Raw genomic sequence first — 13,884 nt, forward strand, 5'->3', positions numbered from 1 at the left:
ATTTAACTGATGCTTTATGCTTAATTGCTGTCTTTCTCTGTAACTGACTGGACATTTTATGAAGACTTCTCTTTTAGCACAGCCATGCCAGGCCTTATCATTACCACTAAGGGGCAGCATATGACACTTAGCTGAAAAACAATCAATCATCCTTCCTTTGTTTAAATAATTCATTTCCCTCTGACGGTAGGATTTCATAGGCTTAGATTTTAGCCTATCTACATAGGGCAGGATAGCTTTGAAACGAAAAAAGGTTTGCTTCATTTTATAATTTAGCAATGTGGACTTTGAGTGTGAAAAAGCTTTAACTAATTTCAATATTAGCTGTCATATCCAGACAGTTTGTGACAAACTACTTGACTGGGGGAAAAAAATCAATTTGCACAGTGAACATTTTTCAATGCCAGCCAGCTGCTTATTTTCACATTGGCCTGATAACATCATTATTTGTCTACCCTGCTCAGCCTTTGTTCGAAATATGTTGCAGCCTATCTTAGCTCTGAGCCTATTCAAAGGTAACACTGTGACATTAGTCGAAAACGTAATTAAGGGTTCAGTGATTTTGCGTTCTAGCATCAAAGGCTAATGTCAGCCACCAAAAACTAAACTAGACGACAAGTCTTGGAAAGGAAAGCATTGCTCATTTTCTTATTTGAATTGACAAGCCACTGCATTTTAAACTGGACTCGTGAGATGTTGACGTTAAAGCTTATGTGTTTTGAATATACACAATGACAGAGTATGATAAACAGTACTGGCCTTTTATGAAACATAAACTCAACATTACAGTAGTTCCAAACTACTTCTTCTATTTTGCAGAAAAACAGTAGCAAACAATTTCACAAGTTCGTTAGTTGACTGGGAATCTCAATAGCAAAAAAACAGCCTTAGATTTCACAATTGGGCCTCATTATTAAAAAGGAGGGGACTGTAAGTCTGTGCAAGGCCTGTGTAGGGGTCAAGTAAGAATGGACACAACATACTGCAAACTGGATAAATAACTTGACAAACCAGATTCCATTTGTTCTCTTTTTCTTATCAGAATACACACATTTTGTGTCTGCGATGAAAAGGGGCAATGTACATGTATGAATGTTACACAATTCCAGTTGAATTTTATTAAGATTTGCCAAAATACAAAGAAGATGTGAGTGGTTTAAACTTAGTCTGGGAATGCTTATGTCACCTGGAAATGTGGAAGCGATTTCCTCAGCTGATTCGAATGAATACATAAACCTTATTCAAAACAGAACCCTGAAGATACCACTAAAACGCGGCTAAGGTTTTAAGTTAAAAAAACAACAACGTACAAACATCTGTTTTGCTGATATGTTCCAGCAAACACAAAAACCCAGAGGGCTGATTCTCATGAATGCCTCTGACTGTTTACTACAGCACAACATTGGACTTTAAATTTCCAGGTTCAAATTTCCGTTTGAGGGTTCCTCAAGACATAGCTCTACTGTGCATCACATTGTATACGAGAAACCACATGAACAGACACATTTTTATTGCTAACACTGTTCCTATTGCACAAGCACAAAGAATACATCCATTGAAAAGCGATATATGCAGACAGTCCGAATGCCATCAAGACGCGTTGCAGTGTAAAAACTTTTTTTTTTTTACTCTCAAGAACACTTGGTTCATTTTGTCATTCTGGGTAAGTTACAGTCTCACATATAACTGACAAGGACATTTCATGTTAGTGGCCTGCACCAAAGAAAATATCTAAGAAATGAAATTTGCCCTTAAATATCGCAGCTCATTACAAGTTCCACAGTTAAAATTCACATTCTTGTTCAGTAGTCTAAACTATTTACATACAAGTAAATAAAATCCACATTCTACTGTGCACATCTTAGAATTTACATCACATTAGCTTTTGTTCTTACATCTGCCTCTTTTATAATACATGATCATGATAATAAATATCACTGTAGCAACATGTTGACACTAGACAATCTTATTTCCAAAGTACTGAACAAAAATCTCTGGATGGCCTTTATAAAACTGTCCCAGCAGCCGTCTCTTCTCTTTAGTGGAGAGTTTAGGGTTCTCATGGATGGTCTGGAGCAAGGACCAAAGTTCCTCTTTAGTGTTTTTTTGTGTATTTTCTGAGTAGGCCTTAGCACTCACTCTTGTGCAGTACGTTGGTCCTGCAGTAAAGAGAGATTGGAAAAACATAAATTAAGTGTTCTTCTTTATTCACACCAAGAAAAAATGTTCTGTGGTCACACAAACAGCTGAATGAATATGAAAAACAGGAATATATACAGGGAAAATCTGCAAACCTGTTGTCACATCTGGATCCTTCCCTTTCACAATATTCATTATTCTGTCACTGACCATCTTGTGCAATGAAACGGGAATCTGGTGGAAAAGAGAGCATAACATAAGACATGAAGTTTCCATTTATCTTGACTTAAAGATCCAATATCAATACGAATACAATTATGATAAGTAGAATCCTGCTTCTGTGTAAAGGCTCTGACGCACCAACCCGACTGTCGGCAGAAAAGGCAGTCGGACTGATCAGTCGGCTCCCGTCTCTCAAAAAAAGTGCCTCGGAACACACCGAAGCGACGCCGACTTGAGCGTACGTTCTGCGCGTGCGCAAGACGTCTCCATAAAAGTAGGCGGCGCTAATCTGTATTGTCGCCCAAAAAATGTAAACCGGAAATGACGGAACATCTCTCTAGACCTAGTAAACGCAGACGCTGTCGTCAGTCATTGTTTTTTAATCAGAGAGTGTTGATAGTAGTCAAGAAGGATCGTTGTTGTCATTACTCGCTGAACAGAAGAAAATACGATGGCTAGTAATAAGAAGATACTGGCGTTGTCAGCTCTCTGGCTTCTTCTTGGAAGAAGCACTGATTCGCTAGTCAAGGGCTAGCACTCCACCAATCAGATTGGTCATTGAGTCCGACTGCCCACTGGCCGATTCAACAAGGCAAAGCGGCCAAAATGGATGCCGACGGCTCCTCCGACTGACGACGGCACGGAACATACTCGAGTCACCGACCTCGCCAGAATGTCCGACGGCCGATAATCGGGTTGGTGTGTCAGAGCCTTAAAACCGAATTTCATCAACCTAACGTCTAATTTCTCTAGCGGAGATGTTGATTGTTACATCCCTCCTACAACACCGGACACACACGCACACACACAAGCACGCAGGCAAAAAAAAAAAGATGAATTAGGAGCACTCACTTTGAACAGATCGTAGTGGTTATCCATCATGAACAGAACCATCAAGTCCACCTTTCCTTTGGAGAGTCTTCTGCTGTAGACGATGGCACTTGAGAAAGACCTTTTCACTGCCATTCTGTTCTCGATCTGACAGAGAATTTTTTCGTGTTAACAAAGATCAACATACTGTATGTAGAATATGCATATACTGACTTGAGCGACAGACACACCAGTGCTCACCTCTTTGTGCAGTTTGACCTCCTGTGGTTTGGCCGCGACAGCCATGAATCTCAGGAGCCTGCGGAGCTCCTCCCTGCTGCGAGAGTCCTGCAGCTTTAGGCTCAGCTGCAGAGCCTCTAGAGCTTGCTCTTGCTTGCCGTTCACTGACAACAGACCACAGAAAATACCAGGAGGAAAATGCTGAGCTTGAGAAAAGCTTGTGATTAAACTGGCATGGTATATGAAACCTGCCTTTTATGCATCACCATGAAAGCCTCATCAAAACAACAACAACAACAACAGGACAACAAAGAGATCTGTTTTTACCAAGTAGCTCGGAGATGCCAGAGTGGATGTCGAACACGTGGTTGCTGAGCAGAGGTGGCTGTTGTGTGTGTCCGTAATGCTGAGCCAGGACCTCGTAGAGCAGACTCTTACACCGGAGCATGTCGTCAGCACAACCGGCCAAACCTCGACTGACCTCCACCACCAGTTCATCAGGAAGAAACTCCAGACAGTCCACTGCCCCCGACATCCACTCATCAGCCCTGAGGGGAGAGGGAAGTGGAATGACTTTAAACCCAGCTGACAGATTGGTCAAAGTGAAACAGAGAGACAGAAGGACCTTTAGTGATTTAGGGAGAACTTGACTGCTTCTAAGCATGGATTTGGTCTTTTTTATTTTTTTTATATAACCAATAGTTCATCAGGATTATTTATTTAAAGCTATAGTGCGTAGTTCTTACGTCCTTACGTGATCGCGCTCACGCCCCCACCCCTCCTCCACACAGTTGCTAGTAGCCAAGGAGGACACGGAGGATTAAAAAATAAAACATAATGGCCTCTTCAGAAGAGGTCATTATCTTTATACTCGAGCTTCTGCGCCGGAAAGTCACCGGATGACACAATCTTCTGAACACAGCCATACTGAGAAATACAGAGGGAGCTGTGTGGAGCTGATAGTCTTAATTAGCTTTGTAGCAACTCATTTGACAATGGGCTGAATGTAACGGACGTTCATTAATATCAAAAAGTTACGCACTAAAGCTTTAAGTAGAAGTAGCAACACCACTATAAAAAAACAATTAAAAATAAAAGTCCTGCATTCAAAATAGGGCTGCACGATATGAGGAAAATATCTAATTGCAATTAATTCGACTGATATTGCAATATGATTCATGATATTGGAGGGAATGATAATTTTTCATTATTCTCATTTCCATTGAAAACTATTAAAATTTAAAAAATAATATTAAAATAGTGGGATTTTTGCAAGGATCTGTACCAAACAAAGATTGTTTCTTTAGTCTGTAGGATACTATTTGTAGGCCGGGACGTCTCTGCACCACCATAATACTTCATTCAGAATGGTTTGCCAAATATTTTGCCTTTAACAGATATTGCACCCCCTGCGATTGGAAATTGCACTAGTCCATATTGCGATTTCAATAAAACTGCAATTAACTGTGCAGCCCTAATTCAAAATGTCACTACAATAATAGTACAGAAGTACTAGCAATAGAAAGTGTTAAAAGTAAATGTACCAACTATGCAGAATGCCTCCTGTCAGTGTTATATTATTGGATCATTACTTTTGATGCATTAACATGCAAGTGGTAGTTTAATGTTTAAAATAACAAGCTGATTTTAACTGCCTCTTATACTACTTGGTAGTTTAATCTAGAGATGTTCCGATACCGATACCAGTATCGGTATCAGCTCCAATACTGCCTAAAAAGCTGGTAATGGTATCGGGAAGTACTGGAGTTTATGCACCGATCCGATACCACGTAATTAAGCCCTAAAGAAAATCTACGTTAAAGTAGTTTATTTATGTTCTTTTTCCGTTATAACTGACTGTCAAACTGGAGAATAAAAGAAAGTTCTGTGGCATTCATTGGTTGTGTTTGTTCATGTTTCACAAAGAGTTTAACCTGAGCCAGACAGACAACAAAGATAGAAATCATATCACATCCATACAGGCATAGTAGTATACAATTGTTCAGGTATCAGGTATCAGAATCGGTATCAGGAAGCAAAAAATGGTATCGGGCCATCTCTAGTTTAATCTATACTGTAACAAATGCATCATATGCATGTGCTTTGTATGAAAAATCTTTATATTCACTGTAAGTAGCAACTATAACATTTGAATAAATGTGGCAGAGTGAAAAAGTACAATAAGCCCCTTTGAAATGCATTGGAGGATAGGAAAGTACAACGTAGCTTTAAACAGACAAGTACCAGTATTTCAAAATGATACAGTAAAAGTACAGTACTTGAGTACCACCACTGCATACATAACTTTCATTTCAACACAATTTCAATGAATTACAATCATTTAAATGGCTTTCACATCGATAAGTCATTTTACCTTCAACAAATCAACAAATTACTGCATAATAAGCGCATGTTTTCCTATTAAGTAAAGAGCACGGCAAAACGCAACCAGAAAATCCTTATATACATATTTCATGTAGGATTTTATTAGCAGTTTGTCTGTAAAGCAGCTGGTTGACAGTTTAAAGAAACAGCAGATTAGGACTGATAGATCACAAGAAACATAAATTTGATTAATAATATTAACTTGTACAACTGTAAAAGCTTTAGAAGACTTACTGTGCTTCACTGAAGGCCTTGAGGACCTCTCTGTCTAGGTAGCTTGATGTATACAACAGGTCCGGGTCGCTGTCCATGCCATGCAGGGGGGGCCGCGATGTGTCTTTACCCTCTAACAGCTTCTCCAACAGGGGGAGCTCTATCAGCTGCAAGAGCCTGAACACCGCCTGCTGGTGCCACACCTCATCCACAACTGTGAAAACACAGAGTTAAAAGCCATATGGGTCATAGGTACACAGACACAGACACATCATTTGCTGCGTGAAAACACGGTGCCCGTTTTACGTCAAGACAACTTACGCTCTTGTGAGAGGCCGAGGTTGATCATCTGAGGAGTGATGGTGGAGCTTAGGTTGAGGTTTCCCAGCACGTCCTCCAGTGATTTGTTTGCTTTGACAGGGGAGTGGGTGGAGTAGCTTGGCATGCCTTGTCTGAAGAGTCACAAAATAACAGCAATCAATGGAAATGATTGAGAGCGACAAATGTAATGTCGTTGTAAGTGCGATTCAGTCGCAATTTAGGGCTGATTTGATGCCGATCAAACGGGAAAAATAAATACTCGACCTCCAGCATTGAATACGTTCTGATTAACATCAAATAGGACATGTGAAGTCTTCTCTTCTCTCTCTTTTTATAGTATTCCCATGAAAACATGACATGGCCCATGTTGCAAATGACAAAAGTCTCATTTAAGCTGTCAGAGCACATGGCTCCTTTGAATCTTTCATCTCCCATTAGTGAGGCCTGTTGTCTGGTCAAGTCTGAAGCTGTCACTCTCACAACAACACAAAGCGCTGAGGCCATGTGTTAGCACCTCATGGAAAGGCATCCTGTCTGTCTTCGCTACATGCTCGACAGCCTCAGAATTGAATTCTCCCGCCTCTATGTAAAGGGCAATCACCTTTTTTATTTAGTTTAAAGTACTAAGGACTAGTTTGACATTTTGGAAAATACTTGTTGATTTTCTTTCTGAGAGTAACATGAGATGTTCGATACCGTTGTCTCATATGAGAGTGGTACTGATCTTCTCATTTAACTCTCAGCGAGAAAGCAAATAAAATGTGTTAGAGCAACTACCTCCGTTGCATCTTTTAAAATCACTTTTTGATTTTGCACTTTAATTTTGTATTTGAATTTAAAACTCATTGCCACACATTGGTAATGAGGGGGTTACTGGAATTTAAGAGTATCAAGACATGATGGGACTTCAGGAGCCTCTGGTCACGCCTCACTAGTTTCGAAAGGCACCCAGTCTAAAGCTATACTGGATTTGGGATTAGCTCTGGAGGAAGGAGAACAAAGCAAATCAAAAATGAGATCTGAAGATGTTATGACACGAGTCTGTACCTTTCATGTGACGGACTGTAGCCGTTCTCGTTCCTGTTCATTCTCGGTGAGTCATAGCCGCTCTCGATGGTGGTAGTGGAGAGAGAGTTGGTGTTGGTCAGCGATGATGAGGAGCCAGTCGTCGGGCTCAGGAACCTGTACAAACTGAAACTACTGTCCTCAAATGTGGCTCGCTTCTTTTCCTTCCCAAAAACTTTGACGCCCACCGGCTCAAACACCCTGGAGTCCATCAGTGCCTGACAGAGACGGACGGCCTTGTAGCGGGGCACCGCCTCATCACCAAAAAAACGGTTCAGGGTGATGTGTCCCAGCACCACGTCCACAGCCTCTGAGCCCAGGAAGCAGTCATGGTAGGATTTGAGGTTGTGGCGCCGGCGCTTAACCGCCACACGAGTGTGGAGATTGGAGATGATGCTGCCCCAGATATAGGTGGCCCGGAAAGGCTTCCCAGCCATGCCTTCTGATGGAGGAGGAGGAGGAGAGGAGAGAGTCAGTGGACGGAGGGTAGGAAAGGCAATCAGAGGCATGGGAATGAGGGTTGAAGTAGAGGTGATAAACTCTGATATCAGCAAGGAAAAGCAGGGAATGAGCTTCCTGGATGTTTCATGGTGACAGTTCACAAGATTCACATCTTAATTTGCTGATTTTCTGTGATTTACATCATTGTGAAATGAATATCTTTGGGTTTTGGTATGCTGGTCAGACAAAACAAGCAATTTGAAGATATCCACATTGGGCTCTGGGACATTGTGATGGCCATTTTTCACTTGATTACGCTATTAATAAATTAATTAGATACATAATCACATGCACAGGAAGTAGCAAGAAAAATCAACATTAAAATAGACTTTGATAAATGCAGACGCTGTAGAAAAAAACCCTGCACAAACTTTTTCTGTACACAATTATTTTGGTGATCCACTTGTTATTCCACAATAGACATTCTCAGCTTTGTCTATTGTCTGAACACTTTCTCAGAATCACAATCTGAATTCATGTTACTGCATGTGGGTGTAACAGCACAATGTCAAGGATCAATGCATCTCATGAGGGTAGTAACCGAACCCAAATCCTCTCGTGTACATTATGCTGCATTATAATTCTAATTCACTTAACAGATGTTTGACACCTAAGAATAAAATGCTGTAGTCAGCCAGTAGGTTAAAGACACAAAGAAGAACAAAGAGCATCATCTGTGCCTGATTTTCTTACTGCACCAGACACCCGATGCAATCTTTCTACACACGCTACACTCAATCACACACGCACAAGGAAACAGAGACAATGGTCATATTGTGAGCCTTTTTCTCACAAGAGATATCCTCACATGTTCCTGTTGAAATTTTCCACTGGCTGGTCTGCAGTGCTACTAACACATGCACACAGATGATTCATGCAATCAAACACACATTCAACACTCCATTGTGCATTTTCTCCAAATATCTCATCTGACCGTCTGTGTATGATTGGTCTTTGTTTACTGAAAATGACTTGTGTCATCAACCGCAAGCCAGACCAATGAGAGAAAGCAGAGGTGGCCTTAGTGAGATGTTTGTGTGTCTTTCATCTCACAACAGGAAACATTTAAGGCCTGTTGGGCAAATGTTTGGGGGGCTCTGAGAGGATCACTGAGGCCAGGGGCCATAAATCAGGCGGTGTCAGCAGTATCACAGGCTCCATGTTAAGATAACACACCACGACAAATACTATTATTGACCCATCTGTAAAAGTTGAAAACAAAAACACTCGGGAACGGTACAGCAGCAACCAGATGTTCACCCACGCGTTTCAAATGTACAACAGCTCATAGAGAGCGGAGGACAGTGTTTGGCAGATACCTCGGCGATGTGCTGATTAATGAGACACATCAACGTCAAACTGTGTCTCCCTCTGGGGGAGAAGAAACTGTCCTGAACTGGGGATTTGCATAGCAGGGAAGAACAACATGGGGCTGTGGCAGTTGTTCAAGGAGCTCCTTTGTGTTTGTATGCATAATAGGAATGTTGAGAAATATAACAGGCTGATGATAATGCAATGCATTCAAATATTTATTTCATTGCTTCAGGACGCTCAAGTTTGAAAAATGCTCTTTAAAAATAAATGTGAGAATATGTCCCTGTTATGCAAATATCAATCAATAGATAAACTCACTATAGACAAAATATCACAGGAATAATATACCTTTTGGTCAGGAAAACTAGTAGAAACAGACATCAGAATGAAATCCTTGATGTAGGAGTTAGTGCAGGAGGACCATCTGGAGAATCCCATCAGGGGTCCCATGGATTACCAGTCACAAAATAAATCCGGATCTGATCAATATCCATTAATGCTTGTTAAAAAGGAAAACAGTAGGGGTCAGGTGTGGGTCAGAACAATCCTGGGAACCCGGCTGTGCTCTGTCACCTCTTGTTGCCTGAGCCAGGCTGAGATTAGAGCATAGTTTGCACAGCTGACGCCAGACTTCTTCCCTGTGACTGTGGTCCTCTTTATAAAAAAAATACTTCGCAGATAGATTGCAGGATGAAAACCAGGTAATGGCCTGTGATTAAGCCAAGGATAACAGTGCACCGTGTGTTTGTACACATCAGTGGAGGTAAATAATCGCGGAGGGAGCAGCGCAGCCGCCACATGGGGATCTTCCCCTTGAGAACGCGGGGTTTAACGCCGCTCTACCCGAGCTTCATTGTCACTGCGGCAGAAAATCCAAAGCATTGATTTAATGCTTTTAACACTGTTGCAAGAATCTGCACCAAACTCGGGACTAATGATTCCGTGCGTTGAAAATGCGCTGTGTGGTGTCAGATACCTTCATTCCTCCAACATGCTGAGACCAGTGAGATTAACTGGTCAAGCCTCAGGGCACAATATGAACACGCTAAACCACGGAGGGTTATTGGCCCGTTTGAATTTCAACCCTCATATCCTGTGTGATAGCCTATACATACACTATATAGTGTATGGTGGCCTATACACACATGCGTAATTACCAGTCCATGTTATTTACCCTGATCTGCCGTTTCAACACAAACACTGCAGGCACTGAGCACAAATGTCAAGAACACAAACGCTGTTGAGCTTAAAACTGATCTACAAAGACAGTCATCTGTTTACATGTAAATAGATAACTGGCTTTTGTAGATCAAAGTTGTTCCGCAGATGAGATAAAAAAAATATATAGGCCTATTATAAGGGTATCATTTTTCTTTTCATCACACAAGCTTTTAAAAAAACTTTACAGTATGTTTAGCGGTATAATTAAATTACAAAGACGTCTAAACAAAGGTGACACTGTATATTTATTAACAATGTCCAATCTTTAGTAAAACATTTTCGATTAGCAACATGTCCCATTACAATAGTCCCAAACCCATACCCATACGGTGTGCGTAAAATAGCAATACAGTACGTTGTTGAAATATGGCGAATTAGCCTACATTTCTACTTGAAAACCAGTTTCAACCAAATTAGCAGCAGTTGACACATGGGAATGTAATTTCCATCTCAACGCAGCAAGTGTCATAACTAAAGAAGCCAAACTCTTCGGGCTACCAAATAATTTAAAACAACACGACAGTAAATTAAGAACATCTATAGCCGTTATTTTATCAGCTAAAAGTGATTTAAATTAGTAGGCTATTACCTGGTGTTCGGTGCATGAAAACGTCTTCCAGTGACTGTAAAGACAGCCATTCAGACCATGTTCTTGGTCTTCAATTCACAACGTGACGCACGCAACTAACTCCGAAACCGTGCCCTCCCACCGCCATACATTATTCATGTCCCAGTCGCCGCCCTGCCCGGCCAGGGTAAGAATCCAGCTCCGACTGTTCCACTGAAGTTTGACAAAAGGCGCATTAACTCGCTTATTCTTAGCCTACATGTGGGCATCTTCCTGAGCTGAAACTGGAAATAACATGAATGGTTGCTACCTCGGTGTAACCAAAGCTCATCCATAAGGTTTTACCTTTACATCCCCACTAACACAGAACGTTTAGGAAACGTTAGTTTATGGTTCTCTAAAAGTTAAAAGGTTTTGAAATGTTTATTTAAACCAGCTTCATTTAAGTTTTTGAAGTTTGCAGTCACTTGATTTAGATTCACAATTTTTTATTTTATCACTGGTAGGCCTGAACAGAATGCTGAGTAGCCAATGTGCAGAATTTGCAAAACAACATTCTGTACTAAATTAGCCTTCTTTATTAAACATTTTTATTGGTCAAATCAAATCCTTTCAATTTGAAGGAAATGCTAAAAATCCAGGAAGTTTCCACACAACCTTTACACTCACAAAGTCACACCCTTAAAGCCTACACTGACAAGTTCATCTGATCTGATAAAGACCTACAGTATGAAACAGCAGCCACCATGTGAGACAGACAGGAAGAAGAAGAAGGAGAAGAAGAAGAAGAAAAAGAGAGAGTTTGAATGATTGGGATGTAAAGGATAAAAACACGATAAAAGATAGGGGATGTTTTGGTACAAACAGTTTCCTGTTGTTTCCTGTTGTCCAAGTGTGACTGCAGGTGCCTCGGGTGTCAAGTGACCCAGATGCTGTTCCAACTTGTCTGGGATCAGGCTTCTCACTCAACTTGAATGTTTCAAGACGGTCTTCATAAACAAACAAACAAACATACACACCCCAGAGTAAACTCAGGAGCTGTTAGTAGGGCCAGATTTCATGAAATGGGGCCCCTAGCTGGTACCTTTTCTTGAGGTGTTATCTGACGTAGAAAAGTAGTGAACTGCTACTGTTAACCCAATGTCACTCGCTGAAAAGGGAGACAGAAAGGAAGACAGCCACTGTAATCGCACGACACAGGTATGGTGCAATGGGGTGAGGCGTGCAAACCCGCTTTGATTACAGTCCTCTTCGTGTAGAAAAATGCTTGGTTACTCTAGGTCAAGGAGTAGAGATCTGTTCTTGTGCCTTTTCAAACTATTACATTAGAGAAGGAGAGTTGTGAGCTGGTCACTGGTTTGGATTTCCAGACAAAGCACAGGACATTTCTTCCTCTTTCACAGTGTTGAGCTGCTCTTGAGCAAGGCAGGGTGCTCTAAGGAAACTGCAGGTGGGCACGTGAGTAACTTTACACACGATGTTTGGTTTACTCGTCATAAGAAGTACTACTTAGTCCATGAAAACAGTTATGAAAATGGCTTGGGTTTAAGACTTAAACTACAAACGAAAAGAATTGTGGGGGTTTGAAGGAATTGGGCATTTAGGAGGCAGTAGGGGCTACTGAAAGATGCTAAAGATGCATTATGAAAAATGTAGGATCCAGTGTTTTTGGAGCTTGCGCCATAACAGGAAATACATGTAAGGAATGTCTTGGCTACATCAATCTGTCTCCTGTGAGTCCACCAACTTTATGGAAGTGCAATGCAAAATTGCTGGAGTAACCTTAAAGAGTATAAAGTAGGGATGAAGAGTAAATCTTTCAGCAGTTAAGACGCTGAACGTGAATCACAACATCTGTGGTTCGAGTCTGGCTGGTGATTTGTTGCATTGTTGCATCTATCCTTGGTGCTGTCTAATAAAGTTCCCTGATATAAAAATGGAATATCACATCTTAATTTATCTTGTTGGCATTCACAAAAGTAAACCCCACTCTTTACTTGTGACTGAAAAAGGTGTTCAACAGTAACACTTAACATTGTCACCACCACAATGAATTATGACTCATAATCATATCAGTTTCAGGCATTAAACAATCTCCGAGCACTGAATTCACAGAAGCTCAGGATACTTGGTTGTAGCTTTAACATGCTGTATGTTTATTTTAAACTCACCTTTTCTGTTGCTGTGGATAGATATATATATTTATATTTAAACAGCCATTACGTCCAAGCAAGGGGAATAAAAGGAAAAAACCCACCGTAAATAAAAGGTAACTTCAGTGCGTTCCACTGGAATAAGAAGCCTTCGGTTGAGGGCCAAACTGGTTTTACAACTCTTCAAATGAATGCATTGCATTATGATGATTGCAGTGCTGTAGGGTGAAACATGTCTTACACCAACACAGGAGAGAAAGAGAGAGAGAGAGAGAGACAGAGAGAGAGAGCTCTGGTTAAAACAATAAGAAATTCTAGTCCACAAGGTCAAAGCAATATTTACTCTCTTGCTTGTCTCCATGTGCCCGGAAAGCTGTGCATATTTCCTTTTCTCTCCCCTTCATGCTTATCGGTCGTGCAGTGTTAGTCAAGTCGTAATTTGTCAACAGGTATGACGATGGCAAAGGAATTTTCTCAAGAAGGTGACATAAAAAAAAGAAAGATATAAATACTATGCACGTTTCTGTTTAGGGATCCAATGTAACATTGAAATGCCAGTGGTAGAGGAAGTACTCAAACGATGTACAATTACTCCGTAACAAAAAAGGGCTCTAAAAAATGTTAAGATAATTTTTTGGGGGCATTTTTAGGCCTTTATTTTCACAGGACAGATGAACACATGAAAGGGGACAGAGAGGGGGAATGACATGCAGCAAAGGGCCACGGGTCGGA

The 13,884-nt window shown here is 40.9% G+C and overlaps 1 protein-coding gene across 1 annotated transcript; it reads right to left on the reverse strand.

The window, feature by feature from the left end:
* Positions 1-747: 747 nt before the first annotated feature.
* Positions 748-11,123, reverse strand: depdc7a (DEP domain containing 7, paralog a). The gene is made up of 9 exons (XM_039795045.1): positions 11,021-11,123; positions 7,378-7,837; positions 6,331-6,461; positions 6,031-6,223; positions 3,739-3,959; positions 3,433-3,575; positions 3,214-3,339; positions 2,295-2,373; positions 748-2,159 (listed from the first exon to the last, which is right to left on the reverse strand). The coding sequence occupies exons 1-9, from the start codon at positions 11,034-11,036 to the stop codon at positions 1,957-1,959; spliced, it is 1,572 nt and encodes a 523-aa protein (XP_039650979.1). The 5' UTR covers positions 11,037-11,123; the 3' UTR covers positions 748-1,956.
* Between the last annotated feature and the right edge of the window lie 2,761 nt (positions 11,124-13,884).

The sequence above is a fragment of the Perca fluviatilis genome, chromosome 3 (assembly GCF_010015445.1).
Source record: "Perca fluviatilis chromosome 3, GENO_Pfluv_1.0, whole genome shotgun sequence".
NCBI classification, from domain to species: Eukaryota; Metazoa; Chordata; class Actinopteri; order Perciformes; family Percidae; genus Perca; species Perca fluviatilis.